This window comes from Nerophis ophidion, linkage group LG06 (genome assembly GCF_033978795.1).
Source record: "Nerophis ophidion isolate RoL-2023_Sa linkage group LG06, RoL_Noph_v1.0, whole genome shotgun sequence".
Classification (NCBI taxonomy): Eukaryota; Metazoa; Chordata; class Actinopteri; order Syngnathiformes; family Syngnathidae; genus Nerophis; species Nerophis ophidion.
This window is the reverse complement of record NC_084616.1, coordinates 2,154,185-2,168,656: the sequence shown is the minus strand read 5'-3', so window position 1 is coordinate 2,168,656 and position 14,472 is coordinate 2,154,185. Positions and strand designations below refer to the sequence as shown.

Sequence of the window (14,472 nt, the reverse complement as noted above, 5' to 3'; positions counted from 1 at the left end):
TACTACTACTATTTACTTATTACTACATACTAAAACTATTTACATATTACTACATACTACTACTATTTACTTATTACTACATACTACTACTATTTACTTATTACTACATGCATACTACTATTTACTTATTACTACATACTACTACTATTTACTTATTACTACATGCATACTACTATTTACTTACTACTACATACTATTCACATATTACTCCATACTATTATTTACTTATTACTACATACTATTTACATATTACTACATACTACTATTATTTACATCACTACTACATCGCTACTACATACATACTACACCACTACTACATGCATCATCACTACTACATTACTACTACATTACTACTACATCACTACTACATCACCACTACATCACTACTACATACATACTACATCACCACTACATACATGCTACATCACTACTATATACATACTACATCACTATTACATACATACACATACATACTGCACCACTACTACATCACTATTACATACATATCACATACATACTACATCACTACTACATACATACCACATCACTACTACATCACTACTACATACATACACATCACTACTACATACATACTACACCACTAATACATCACTACTACATACATACTACATCACTACTACATTACTACTACATACATGCTACATCACCACTGCATACATACTACATCACTACTACATACATACTACATCACTACTACATACATACTACATCACTACTACATACATACTACATCACTACTACATACATACTACATCACTACTACATACATACTACATCACTACTACATACATACTACATCACTACTACATTACTACTGCATACATGCTACATCACCACTGCATACATACTACATCACTACTACTTACATACTACATCACTACTACATTACTACTACATACATGCTACATCACCACTGCATACATACTACATCACTACTACATACATACTACATCACCACTACACACATACTACAGCACTACTACATACATACTACATCACTATTACATATCACATACATTCTATATCACTACTACATACATACCACATCACTACTACATACATACTACATTACTACTGCATACATGCTACATCACCACTGCATACATACTACATACCAACTACATTACTACTACATACATGCTACATCACCACTGCATACATACTACATCACTACTACATACATACTACATCACCACTACACACATACTACATCACTACTACATACATACTACATCACTATTACATACATATCACATACATTCTATATCACTACTACATACATACTACATCACTACTACATACATACTACATACATACTACATACATACTACATCACTACTACATACATACTACATCACTAATACAACACTACCACATACATACTACATCACTACTACATACATACTACATATTACATAATACTACACATAACTTACATACTACATACATACAACTTACATACTACATACATACTACATATTACTACATACATACTACATATTACTACATACACAGTACATATTACAATATTTATCTAGATAGCCTTCTGTTTCTCTGTTCTAGTTGTATTTCTCTTTTTCTCCATTTGTCTTTCTTGTTGTTTGTTTCTTTCTCTTACATTTTTATTGTTGTCTTTCTCAAATTTCTTTCTCTTTCTATTAGTTTTTCCTCTTTCTCTCCATTGTTTTCTCTCTTCTTCTTTTTTTGTTTCCCTCAACTTCCTTCTCCTGTCTTGCTCTGCTTTGCTGTCCTGTTTGCATCTCCACCTTCATCACCTCCTTTGTTGTTTGTGTCTCCACCTTCATCACCTCCTTTGTTGATGTGACCTGCAGGAAGAGCAGCATCATCATGGCCGCCGACGAGAGCACCATCAGCTGGGGGCCGTCGCCCACCTATGGAGAGTTGGTAAGTTGCTCATCTGACCTTCTCACCTCCGAGGATGATGACTTGCTCCCTGCAGGGTTACGGAGACAACAAAGCTAAATCCTCCACCACCGCCCAGGAAGTCAAGACCCTGGATGGTATTTACGTTGAACAGGTGTGCTCTTGAGCAAGGCATGAGACGCTGCTGAGGTGTGTGAGAAGGTCCTGACTGGCCTTGTGTTGCAGGTGGTGATGGGCTACTGTCACTCCATGGTCATCGCCAGGCAGGACACTCAGACGGAGCAGGAGAAAGTGCAAAAGTTGCCGGAGTACAATCCCCGAACAATCTGAGCGAGACCTCGGTGAGCCACAACAACTTTTCAGGGAGCTGGGACGTCTTCTTGGGAAGTTTGAATCCCCCAAGAGATCTAACATGTCTGGCTTTGTCTCACATTTGGATCCTAAAAAAAAAACAGAAGAGCTAAAAAAAAAATTCCATAAACTGTTCCAGCTGAACAATTGAGACCTTTTCACTTGTGGGGTCTTAGTTTACGTCGAGCACTTTGTCCTCTGCAGGGGACATGTGCTAAAAAAAAAAAAAGATCTATCTTTTGTCATGTTTTGTGTTGCAGTATTTGAAAAGTCCAATTTACAGCTGCTCTCACTTTCTCAGAAGGGGACCAATGCTCCATTTTCTATGAGAAATGACCTCGTAGACGTTTGTTACATTCCTTCTCTTCACAATCTGGGTGGTTTTCAACGATGCTTTGTTCTGGTTACATTTTCATTCCAATAAAAGATGTGTAAACTGTTTTCTCCTGTCTTGTACATGAAGAAAAACACAAGCAATGACTGAAAACATTTATTTTTTCAATGTACAAAATCTAAAGTCAATCTTCATCTTCCTCCTCCTCTTCATCCTGGTTGATCTGGAAGTAGCGTAGCTCGTAGCTCTCCTTGGTGTTGGCCACCACGCGCAGCCAGTCGCGGAGATTGTTCTTCTTCAGGTACTTCTTGGTCAGGTACTTCAGATATCTGAGGGACAAACATCTCAAAGTTAAACAATGCATTTCTTCCTCGACCACGCCCATTTTAACACTCCAAATATGGTCATGAAAACCAAACTAAAAGAGGTTAAAATCTAGGTTTAGGTGATCAATTATTTTGATTAATTTGAGTTTGTGTTGCAGACGACTTTTTCAAATATTCAGAAGTCAATGTTTTGTCCTTGGCTGTGACACAAAGTCTTTGCTTCCACATTCTCTCTTAGTTCCTTGGCAGAGATTCACAACATGACTCGCAGGTAAAGAGCCACCCACGTGTTTTTTCCAGGGCTGATATCAGTTATTAGTCAATAGGGTGGAAAAAAAAAAGGATTTTCAAAGTAAACAATTTTTAATCTTTTTATCAATATGTGCTGTTCAGACAAATGATGTAGACCAGGGGTCACCAACACCAGGTCGCCCGTAAGGACCAGATGAGTCGCCCGCTGGCCTGTTCTAAAAATAGCTCAAATAGCAGCACTTACCAGTGAGCTGCCTCTATTTTTTTTAAATTGTATTTATTTACTAGCAAGCTGGTCTCGCTTTGCTCGACATTTTTAATTCTAAGAGAGACAAAACTCAAATAGAATTTAAAAATCCAAGAAAATATTTTAAAAATGTGTTTGTTTAAATAATTCATTTATTTTTTTACTTTGCTTCTTATAACTTTCAGAAAGACAATTTTACAGAAAAAAATACAACCTTAAAAATGATTTTAGGATTTTTAAACACATATACATTTTTACCTTTTCAATTCCTTCCTCTTTTTTCCTGACAATTGAAATCAATGTTTAAGTAAATTGATCTTTTTTATTGTAAAGAATAATAAATAAATGTTAATTTAATTCTTCATTTTAGCTTCTGTTTTTTTGACGAGGAATATTTGTGAAATATTTCTTCAAACTTAATATTAAAATTTAAAAAAAAGAATTCGGGCAAATCTAAAAAAATCTTTAGAATCAAATTTAAATCTTATTTCAACGTCTTTTGAATTTATTTTAAAATTTTTGTTCTGGAAAATCTAGAATAAATATTTATTTGTCTTTGTTAGAAATATAGCTTTGTCCAATTTGTTATATATTCTAACAAAGTGCAGATTGGATTTTAACCTATTAAACATCTCATTTCAGTAGGACTTTAAGTAGTGTGATAAGCTAATCACAAAAAGCACCATCAGCAGCATGAGTGACAGACGTGTGCAACAATCACAATTGTCGTGTCTCATGTTCGCCTCCTGGCCAATGAAAAGTGTTGAAGGAAGCAGCTTGCTTCAAACAGGGAGAAGAGGAAAGAGGAGTCACTGACTGTCTGGCTCTCAGCACCACAGCCTGTCTTTAACACTGGAAGTAACTCAACAGAGTGACCCCTCCTCTTACTCATTCACTATCTTTGTGCTTCCACAGCAGGAAGCACAGTCCTCACTTCCTTACTCGCCACTAAGAAGTTCCGCAAAGTAAGAAAAACGAAGAGTAGAAGTGACGAAGCCAAATGTCACCTTCATTAATATTTCAGCTTCAAAGTGGACGGGCAATATGAGCCCACCAAATATATCCATCAAGTGCCATAAGGTTGATGAGCTGAGAAGTGATTGTGATGTAGACATCTTGTCATATTTGGAGGTGTGGAGGGAGGGAGGGAGGGAGGGAGGCTCCTCTCAGCCACACCAGGTAAACATGTTGCATCCACCACATGAGTGCTGCATGAACATTGTCACTACTGCTCCCACCTTCCCTCAACAAATGATGTAGAAAAACAACTTAGCTGTTCACTGTTGTGTATATTCATATTTAATGTGTAATAATGTGTATTATTCATGTTTGAATGTGGCTCCATACGTCACTGACGGGCCTCCTTAAATAATAATACTTGCTATCAGCAGGGAAAAAAACTGCAGCCGATCACTAATTGAGAGATTTAAATTGCAATTGTGTGGAGAAAAAGGCCAAAGAGGTATTTGCTACAAAGTGTGCAGGTATGGTACGTCGACACAGGTGGAAAAGTAGATTTGTGTTCAACATGTGGTAGCCAGGACATTTGAAGATGTAATGGGAATGAAAGGTGATTAAGAAGCAGTTTGAGTGTCACACCTTTTAGAGAAGGGCACCTCCGAGGACACGGTGATCTTACTCTTGCTCCTCTCGATGGACACCACACCTCCGCCCAGGTTGCCAGCTTTACCGTTCACCTTGATGCGCTCCTGGAGGAACTGCTCCTGGAAGTCACGAGTGGTGGTCAGGTGTCAGTCACGAGTGGTGGTCAGGTGTCAGTCACGAGTGATTATCAGGTGTCAGTCACGAGTGGCGGTCAGGTGTGAGTCAAGAGTGGCGGGCAGGTGTCAGTCACGAGTGGTGGTCGGGTGTGAGTCAAGAGTGGCGGGCAGGTGTCAGTCACGAGTGGCGGTCAGGTGTGAGTCACGAGTGGCGGTCAGGTGTCAGTCACGAGTGGCGGGCAGGTGTCAGTCACGAGTGGCGGTCAGGTGTGAGTCACGAGTGGCGGGCAGGTGTCGGTCACGAGTGGCGGGCAGGTGTCGGTCACGAGTGGCGGGCAGGTGTCGGTCACGAGTGGCGGTCAGGTGTCGGTCACGAGTGGCGGTCAGGTGTCGGTCACGAGTGGCGGTCAGGTGTCGGTCAGGTGTCGGTCACGAGTGGCGGTCAGGTGTCCGTCACGAGTGGTGGTCAGGTGTCCGTCATGAGTGGTGGTCAGGTGTCGTCACGAGTGGTGGTCAGGTGTCAGTCACGAGTGGTGGTCAGGTGTCGGTCATGAGTGGTGGTCAGGTGTCAGTCACGAGTGGTGGTCAGGTGTCAGCAGCGACATGAAGACAACTTACAAAGTTGGCAGCGTCCATGATGCCATCCTCCACCGGGTGGGTGCAGTCCAAGGTGAATTTCAGGACCTGCTTCTTCTTCTTGCCACCTTTACCACTGGTCTGCTTCTTCTTTTGCTGCTGCTGACACACACACACACATTGTGTTGGTTGACACACACACATTGTGTTGTTGACACACACACACATTGTGTTGGTTGACACACACACACATTGTGTTGGTTGACACACACACATTGTGTTGGTTGACACACACACACATTGTGTTGGTTGACACACACACATTGTGTTGGTTGACACACACACATTGTGTTGTTGACACACACATTGTGTTGTTGACACACACACACATTGTGTTGGTTGACACACACACATTGTGTTGTTGACACACACACACATTGTGTTGTTGACACACACACATTGTGTTGTTGACACACACACACATTGTGTTGGTTGACACACACACATTGTGTTGTTGACACACACACACATAGTATTTACAGCATTTGACAGACACACACTGCATGTTTTGGAGTCACACATCAAGAGTGTTACTAAAACGGCCTTCTTTCATCTCTATAATATCAGTGTTCCATGTTGTCCACTAGCGATGCTGAGATCATTATTCATGCCTTCATAACGTTGTGTCTCCATTACTGTAAGATATTATTTTCATGTCTCCCCATGTCTAGCATTAAAAGATTACAGTTGGTACAAAATGCGTCTGCTAGACTTTTGACAAGAACAAGGAAGTTTGATCATATTACGCCTGTACTGTATATACTTTTATATACATATATACATACATATATACCTATACTGTATATACCTTTATATACATATATACATACATATATACCTGTACTGGCTCACCTGCACTGGCTTCCTGTGCACTTAAGATGTGACTTTAAGGTTTTACTACTTACGTATAAAATACTACACGGTCTAGCTCCATCCTATCTTGCAGATTGTATTGTACCATATGTCCCGGCAAGAAATCTGCCTTCAAAGGACTCCGGCTTATTAGTGATTCCCAAAGCCCAAAAAAAGTCTGCGGGCTATAGAGCGTTTTCATTTCGGGCTTCAGTACTCTGGAATGCCCTCCCGGTAACAGTTGGAGATGCCACCTCAGTAGAAGCATTTAAGTCTCACCTTAAAACTCATTTGTATACTCTAGCCTTTAAATAGACTCCCCTTTTAGACCAGTTGATCTGCCATTTCTTTTCTGCTCTGCCCCCTTCTCCTGCGTGGAGAGGTTATCAGGTGACCACAGATGACGCGCTAGCTGTTCAAAGTCAGGACCCGGGGTGGACCACTCATCTGTGCATCTGTTGGGGACGTCTCTGTGCTGCTGACCTGTCTAAACTTGGAATGACCTCCTGCTGGCCCCACTATGGACTGGACTCTTACTATTATGTTAGATCCACTATGGACTGGACTCTCACACTATTATGTTAGATCCACTATGGACTGGACTCTTACTATTATGTTAGATCCACTAAGGACTGGACTCTCACACTATTATGTTAGATCCACTATGGACTGGACTCACACTATTATGTTAGATCCACTATGGACTGGACTCTTACTATTATGTTAGATCCACTATGGACTGGACTCTTACTATTATGTTAGATCCACTAAGGACTGGACTCTCACACTATTATGTTAGATCCACTATGGACTGGACTCTTACTATTATGTTAGATCCACTAAGGACTGGACTCTCACACTATTATGTTAGATCCACTATGGACTGGACTCACACTATTATGTTAGATCCACTATGGACTGGACTCTTACTATTATGTTAGATCCACTATGGACTGGACTCTCACACTATTATGTTAGATCCACTATGGACTGGACTCTTACTATTATGTTAGATCCACTAAGGACTGGACTCTCACACTATTATGTTAGATCCACTATGGACTGGACTCACACTATTATGTTAGATCCACTATGGACTGGACTCTTACTATTATGTTAGATCCACTATGGACTGGACTCTTACTATTATGTTAGATCCACTAAGGACTGGACTCTCACACTATTATGTTAGATCCACTATGGACTGGACTCTTACTATTATGTTAGATCCACTAAGGACTGGACTCTCACACTATTATGTTAGATCCACTATGGACTGGACTCACACTATTATGTTAGATCCACTATGGACTGGACTCTTACTATTATGTTAGATCCACTATGGACTGGACTCTCACACTATTATGTTAGATCCACTATGGACTGGACTCTTACTATTATGTTAGATCCACTAAGGACTGGACTCTCACACTATTATGTTAGATCCACTATGGACTGGACTCACACTATTATGTTAGATCCACTATGGACTGGACTCTTACTATTATGTTAGATCCACTATGGACTGGACTCTTACTATTATGTTAGATCCACTATGGACTGGACTCTTACTATTATGTTAGATCCACTATGGACTGGACTCTCACTATTATGTTAGATCCACTATGGACTGGACTCTCACTATTATGTTAGATCCACTATGGACTGGACTCTCACTATTATGTTAGATCCACTATGGACTGGACTCTTACAATTATGTTAGATCCACTATGGACTGGACTCTCACTATTATGTTAGATCCACTATGGACTGGACTCTTACTATTATGTTAGATCCACTATGGACTGGACTCTTACTATTATGTTAAATCCACTATGGACTGGACTCTTACTATTATGTTAGATCCACTATGGACTGGACTCTTACTATTATGTTAAATCCACTATGGACTGGACTCTTACTATTATGTTAAATCCACTATGGACTGGACTCTTACTACAGGGTATCTGCAGGTTTCAGCAAGTCAAATTTAAGACTTTTTAAGACCTTTTTAATGACAGCTTAAATGAAATTTAAGACTGAAAAAATAATAAAAAATCTATAAATATAAGTGATGGTTGGGGATCCCACTGTACTACAACCTCAATGACAATCAGTCAAGTTTACTTTGTGTATGTTTATTAATAACAAACTGATGAGCACCACTCTGCCAAACAGCTTATCAAAAATCTTGAGAGATCCAAAAACTTTGACATCCAAAACAAACAAACCAACACCAGTAAAAAGATAATAACCGAGGTGAGGGTAAAAATAAATGACATTTCATTAACACATCTTGAGACCCATTGACTTGGTCGAAGAGCAGGTTTTGGATGTGAGGTGCTAATCTGTGTCTCGTAATATATGATGTTTTATCCTTTCCGCAGGAAAATGTATTAGCAACCCGAGAATCAGGAAACATCACACGAAAAAGATCGCCAATCCTATCATTTGAGGTGTAGGATTGATGTTTCACCACAGTGTGAAGATCCATAACACCTCGGATTTTAATGTTGCTGTCCCGCCGAAGGTTAGTGTCAGGTCAGTGCTGCTAGCGGCAGAACTGAGAGATGCCCGGTGTTTGTTTTTGGCTCTATGCTTACCGCACTACATGTGCGATTCGAGCACTCTAATTCCCATGGTGCCTAGTTTGTAATCCCTCTTACAAAGTATGCACCTGGCCTCCTCAGGACTGGCAACAGGTTTAAGACAGTTTTTAAACCGGCTGTCTTCCAGCCAACACTCACAAAACTTGCATTTCCCCACGCTGACTGAAAGGAAGGAGTCTGCGCGCGACTGACACTGAAGTCACTCACTTTTACTCAGACGTGCCCTGAAAAAAAAATAAAAAATCTGGCCTGACAATTTAAGACCATTGGGTACTGAATTTAAGACCATCCATCTTCTTCCGCTTATCCGAGGTCGGGTCGCGGGGAATTTAAGGCCATTTTAGGAATTTCTAATAAATGTAATACTTTTTAAGGCCTTAATTTTAGATACATGCATTTAAGACTTTTTAAGGATCCGCGGATACCCTGTACTTATGTTAGATCCACTATGGACTGGACTCTCACTATTATGTTAGATCCACTATGGACTGGACTCTCACTATTATGTTAGATCCACTATGGACTGGACTCTCACACTATTATGTTAGATCCACTATGGACTGGACTCTTACTATTATGTTAGATCCACTATGGACTGGACTCTCACTATTATGTTAGATCCACTATGGACTGGACTCTCACTATTATGTTAGATTCACTATGGACTGGACTCTCACACTATTATGTTAGATCCACTATGGACTGGACTCTCACTATTATGTTAGATCCACTATGGACTGGACTCTCACTATTATGTTAGATCCACTATGGACTGGACTCTCACTATTGTTAGATCCACTATGGACTGGACTCTCACTATTATGTTAGATCCACTATGGACTGGACTCTATTATGTTAGATCCACTATGGACTGGACTCTCACTATTATGTTAGATCCACTATGGACTGGACTCTCACACTATTATGTTAGATCCACTATGGACTGGACTCTCACTATTATGTTAGATCCACTATGGACTGGACTCTCACTATTATGTTAGATCCACTATGGACTGGACTCTCACTATTATGTTACATCCACTATGGACTGGACTCTCACTATTATGTTAGATCCACTATGGACTGGACTCTCACTATTATGTTAGATTCACTATGGACTGGACTCTCACACTATTATGTTAGATCCACTATGGACTGGACTCTCACTATTATGTTAGATCCACTATGGACTGGACTCTCACTATTATGTTAGATCCACTATGGACTGGACTCTCACTATTGTTAGATCCACTATGGACTGGACTCTCACTATTATGTTAGATCCACTATGGACTGGACTCTATTATGTTAGATCCACTATGGACTGGACTCTCTCACTATTATGTTAGATCCACTATGGACTGGACTCTCACACTATTTTGTTAGATCTACTATGGACTGGACTCTCACACTATTATGTTAGATCCACTATGGACTGGACTCTCACACTATTATGTTAGATCCACTATGGACTGGACTCTCACACTATTATGTTGTTTCTACAATGGACTGGACTCTCACACTATTATGTTAGATCTACTATGGACTGGACTCTCACACTATTATGTTAGATCCACTATGGACTGGACTCTCACACTATTATGTTAGATCCACTATGGACTGGACTCTCACACTATTATGTTAGATCTACTATGGACTGGACTCTCACACTATTATGTTAGATCCACTATGGACTGGACTCTCACTATTATGTTAGATCCACTATGGACTGGACTCTCACACTATTATGTTAGATCCACTATGGACTGGACTCTCACACTATTATGTTGTTTCTACAATGGACTGGACTCTCACACTATTATGTTAGATCCACTATTGACTGGACTCTCACACTATTATGTTGTTTCTACAATGGACTGGACTCTCACACTATTATGTTAGATCCACTATGGACTGGACTCTCACACTATTATGTTAGATCCACTATGGAGTGGACTCTCACACTATTATGTTAGATCCACCATGGACTGGACTCTCACACTATTATGTTGGTTCCATTTCACTGGTCCCCTCGAAAGTTTCTCATTGCCATCCCATTGGGTTGAGTTTTTCCTTGCCCTGATTATGGGATATGAGCCAAGAATGTCGTTGTGGCTTGTGCAGCCCTTTGAGACACTTGTGATTTAGGGCCATATAAGTAAACATTGATTGATTTTCAAAATTCTTTGAGCCATAAATTGCAACCTATGTGGAAGAAAATATGTAAATGTGAAGTGTATTATCAGAACAAAAAGAATGCTCTGAAGTTGGGACGGCGTGGCACAGTGGAAGAGTGGCCGTACGCAACCCGAGGGTCACTGGTTCAAATCCCACCTATAACCAACCTCGTCACGTCCGTTGTGTCCTGAGCAAGACACTTCACCCTTGCTCCTGATGGGTGCTGGTTGGCGCCTTGCATGGCAGCTCCCTCCATCAGTGTGTGAATGTGGAAGTATTGTCAAAGCGCTTTGAGTACCTTGAAGGTAGAAAAGCGCTATACAAGTACAACCCATTTATTTATTATTTATAAGTTTAAAAAGCTTACCTACGGCCAACGTAACATACTCGTAACGCTACTACATTCGAGACGGAGGTTTAAAAAGATAAAATCACAAGTACCGGTGATGATTTAAAGGGTAGAATGGTGACATTTAGGGCTGGGTGATATATACGATATATCGTGGGTTTGTCTCTGTGTGATATAGAAAAGGACTACAGTATTTCCTTGAATAGCCGCCGGAAATGTAATATGCGCCTGCCTTGAATTACTGCCGATCAAACTCGCTCCCCAAATTTATTAGCGCATGCTTACTTTTACCGCCGGGTCAAAGTCATGACGTCGCAAGTGACGCCTCCCCTGTCATCATTTCCAAAGTGAAGGACGAGTTTTTTTTTTTGCTTTTACTATGTGTAAACCAGGGGTCTTGTTCCACAGCCATACAGATCACACTGATGGTTGTGATATAAAACTACTTGTCTTTAACACTCTTACTAATATGCTCCACACTCTGTGAACCCTAACCAAACAAGAATAACAAACATTTCTGGAGAACATTGGCTCTGTAACACATAAATGCAACATAAGAATTACCCAGAATTCCAATGCATCCATGACTCTTGGCTATATTATACACCCCGCTAGCACCCAGTAGCATTACTGCTAATATGTAGCATCATTTGTAAAGTCACTCGCTAGAGAATGAAGATAATTTCATAACCTTAGTAACATATTCCATCGTGAAGGACGAATACTAGTTGATTTCCTATTATGCAGCTGTTTTTTATTTGACACTTAAAATGTCTCTTACAATCTTGCACTTTCTGTTTTGGAAATGACATGAATGTTTGTGCCACTGCTTAATAACTTTAATAAATACACTTTTGGTCAATTGACTCAGTTGTGATTTCCCTCTGCATGAAAGTTTAAAAGTAGCATACATTAATGCAGTATGAAGAAGAATGTTTGAATGTAGACACATAGAATCATCATACTGCTGTCATTATATGCATCAAGTGTTCATTCAAGGAAAAGGCAACATATTGTAATATATATCATATATCGCGATATGGCCGAAAAATATCGCAATATTAAAAAAAGGCAATAACATCGGTCTAGTGTCACTGACATTAGACAGATGATATAAAAGGTAAAATGTTGACATTATGCAGTGATTTAAAGGTATAAAGGTGACATTAAAGAGTATAAAGTTGACATTATGCAGTGATTTAAAAGGTTTAAAGGTGACATTAAAGAGTATAAAGTTGACATTATACAGTGATTTAAGGGTGACATTAAATGTATAAAGTTGACATTATATAGTGATTTAAAGGTGTAAAGGTGACATCAAAGACTATAAAGTTGACATTATATAGTGATTTAAAGGTATAAAGGTGACATTAAAGACTATAAAGTTGACATTATACAGTGATTTAAATGTATAAAGGTGACATTAAAGACTACAAAGTTGACATTATACAGTGATTTAAGGGTGACATTAAATGTATAAAGTTGACATTATATAGTGATTTAAAGGTGTAAAGGTGACATCAAAGACTATAAAGTTGACATTATATAGTGATTTAAATGTATAAAGGTGACATTAAAGACTACAAAGTTGACATTATACAGTGATTTAAAGGTGACATTAAAGGTATAAAGGTGACATTATACAGTGATTTAAAGGTATAAAAGTGACATTAAAGACTATAAAGTTGACATTAATCAGCGAGCAGGAGCGAGTTTGGACAACGTGGTGAGTTAGCACAGAGAAGCTAACATTAGCTCCAGGCCGCTAAACACTTAGCTCCACAATGTGCTCGTTTAAAAACACATAACGAGGCCACGTGTAAGACTCTCGTTGGACACTGGCCGGTGTTACACAACGACGGCTACAGCTCCACCATTATTTGTTATTTTCATCCAAGAAAAAGTGCAGTTTGAGTGGATTGTTGACACGCGATTTTACTTACAATTGGCGCCATGGCGAAGAAGCTAGCAAAGAGAACGACATACAGTGCGCATGCGTTAAAAGGGCTTACTAATCAATTGCCGAATCATTGATCTAGAGGCTGATCATCGTCGCCGGATTAAGACAATGTCACATTTTAGTACGAGATGAGTGCAATTATCGTATTGTGAGGAACAATATCGTACATACACGATTTTTCTCATTCTTATGAAAACATTACCACAGCCCGCCTACCTTACAATGGCTTACTAATCAATTGCCGAATCATGGATTATTTACATCGATCATCGTTGCCAGATGAGAATGTAAAATGATCGTAACAGAAGATTAAAATGATTATATTTAGAAGAATGTTATCGAACACACCCGATTATTCAGAATATTTCGGAAAACATTACATCAATGCACAACCCCGGAAGTTCCTATCGGTCACGTGATTGCCCCCAGCAACAGTAGGCTTGTAAACAGCGCCCCCACGTGGCTGTAAAAAGGCAGGACGGTGAGCCGATACACGACACCAGCAGTCCGTATCGTTCACTAATTGCCAATTATGGCAAGGGTCAAAGTAATCATATATTCATGTTTTGAATGATTAATAGTGCACGTAAATATTGTACAAATACGATGTACTTTGCACATCTGGCAACGTTGATGAAGTGACATCGCTTTTTTTCTGCAACGTTTCAGAATATCTTCTCATAAAGTTCTATATTTACAACTAACATTCAGACCACTAAAACTATAAACATTTGTACATTATACACTAACAT

The 14,472-nt window shown here is 39.5% G+C and overlaps 2 protein-coding genes across 4 annotated transcripts in view; one reads left to right on the top strand and one right to left on the bottom strand.

The window, feature by feature from the left end:
* LOC133554063 (protein RCC2 homolog) overlaps nucleotides 1–2,697 on the top strand; it is a 25,707-nt gene extending 23,010 nt beyond the window's left edge. For both annotated transcript variants that reach the window (XM_061902430.1, XM_061902431.1), the window contains exons 11-13: nucleotides 1,854–1,926; nucleotides 1,982–2,059; nucleotides 2,131–2,697. In XM_061902430.1, coding sequence (XP_061758414.1) covers nucleotides 1,854–1,926; nucleotides 1,982–2,059; nucleotides 2,131–2,235 — 256 coding nt within the window. In that variant the 3' untranslated portion in view covers nucleotides 2,236–2,697. The remainder of the gene's footprint in view (nucleotides 1–1,853; nucleotides 1,927–1,981; nucleotides 2,060–2,130) is intronic.
* Nucleotides 2,698–2,733: 36 nt separating this feature from the next.
* On the bottom strand, nucleotides 2,734–13,828 carry LOC133554064 (large ribosomal subunit protein eL22). Of its 2 annotated transcripts, none has more exons than XM_061902433.1 (4): nucleotides 13,704–13,828; nucleotides 5,755–5,871; nucleotides 5,015–5,139; nucleotides 2,734–2,919 (listed from the first exon to the last, which is right to left on the bottom strand). In XM_061902433.1, the coding sequence occupies exons 1-4, from the start codon at nucleotides 13,713–13,715 to the stop codon at nucleotides 2,775–2,777; spliced, it is 399 nt and encodes a 132-aa protein (XP_061758417.1). In that variant the 5' UTR covers nucleotides 13,716–13,828; the 3' UTR covers nucleotides 2,734–2,774. The 2 variants fall into 2 exon arrangements, with proteins under 2 accessions (XP_061758417.1, XP_061758416.1); XM_061902432.1 differs by having other exon boundaries at nucleotides 5,755–5,874; nucleotides 13,704–13,825.
* Nucleotides 13,829–14,472: the final 644 nt, after the last annotated feature.

Bases quoted from the DNA above. Each gene is read 5' to 3' on its own strand.
- LOC133554064 (XM_061902432.1), bottom strand. The intron at 5,140-5,754 runs GTAAGTTGTCTT...CGTGACTTCCAG, and splicing joins TCATGGACGCTGCCAACTTT to GAGCAGTTCCTCCAGGAGCG. The intron at 2,920-5,014 runs GTGTGACACTCA...TTTGTCCCTCAG, and splicing joins GAGGTGCCCTTCTCTAAAAG to ATATCTGAAGTACCTGACCA.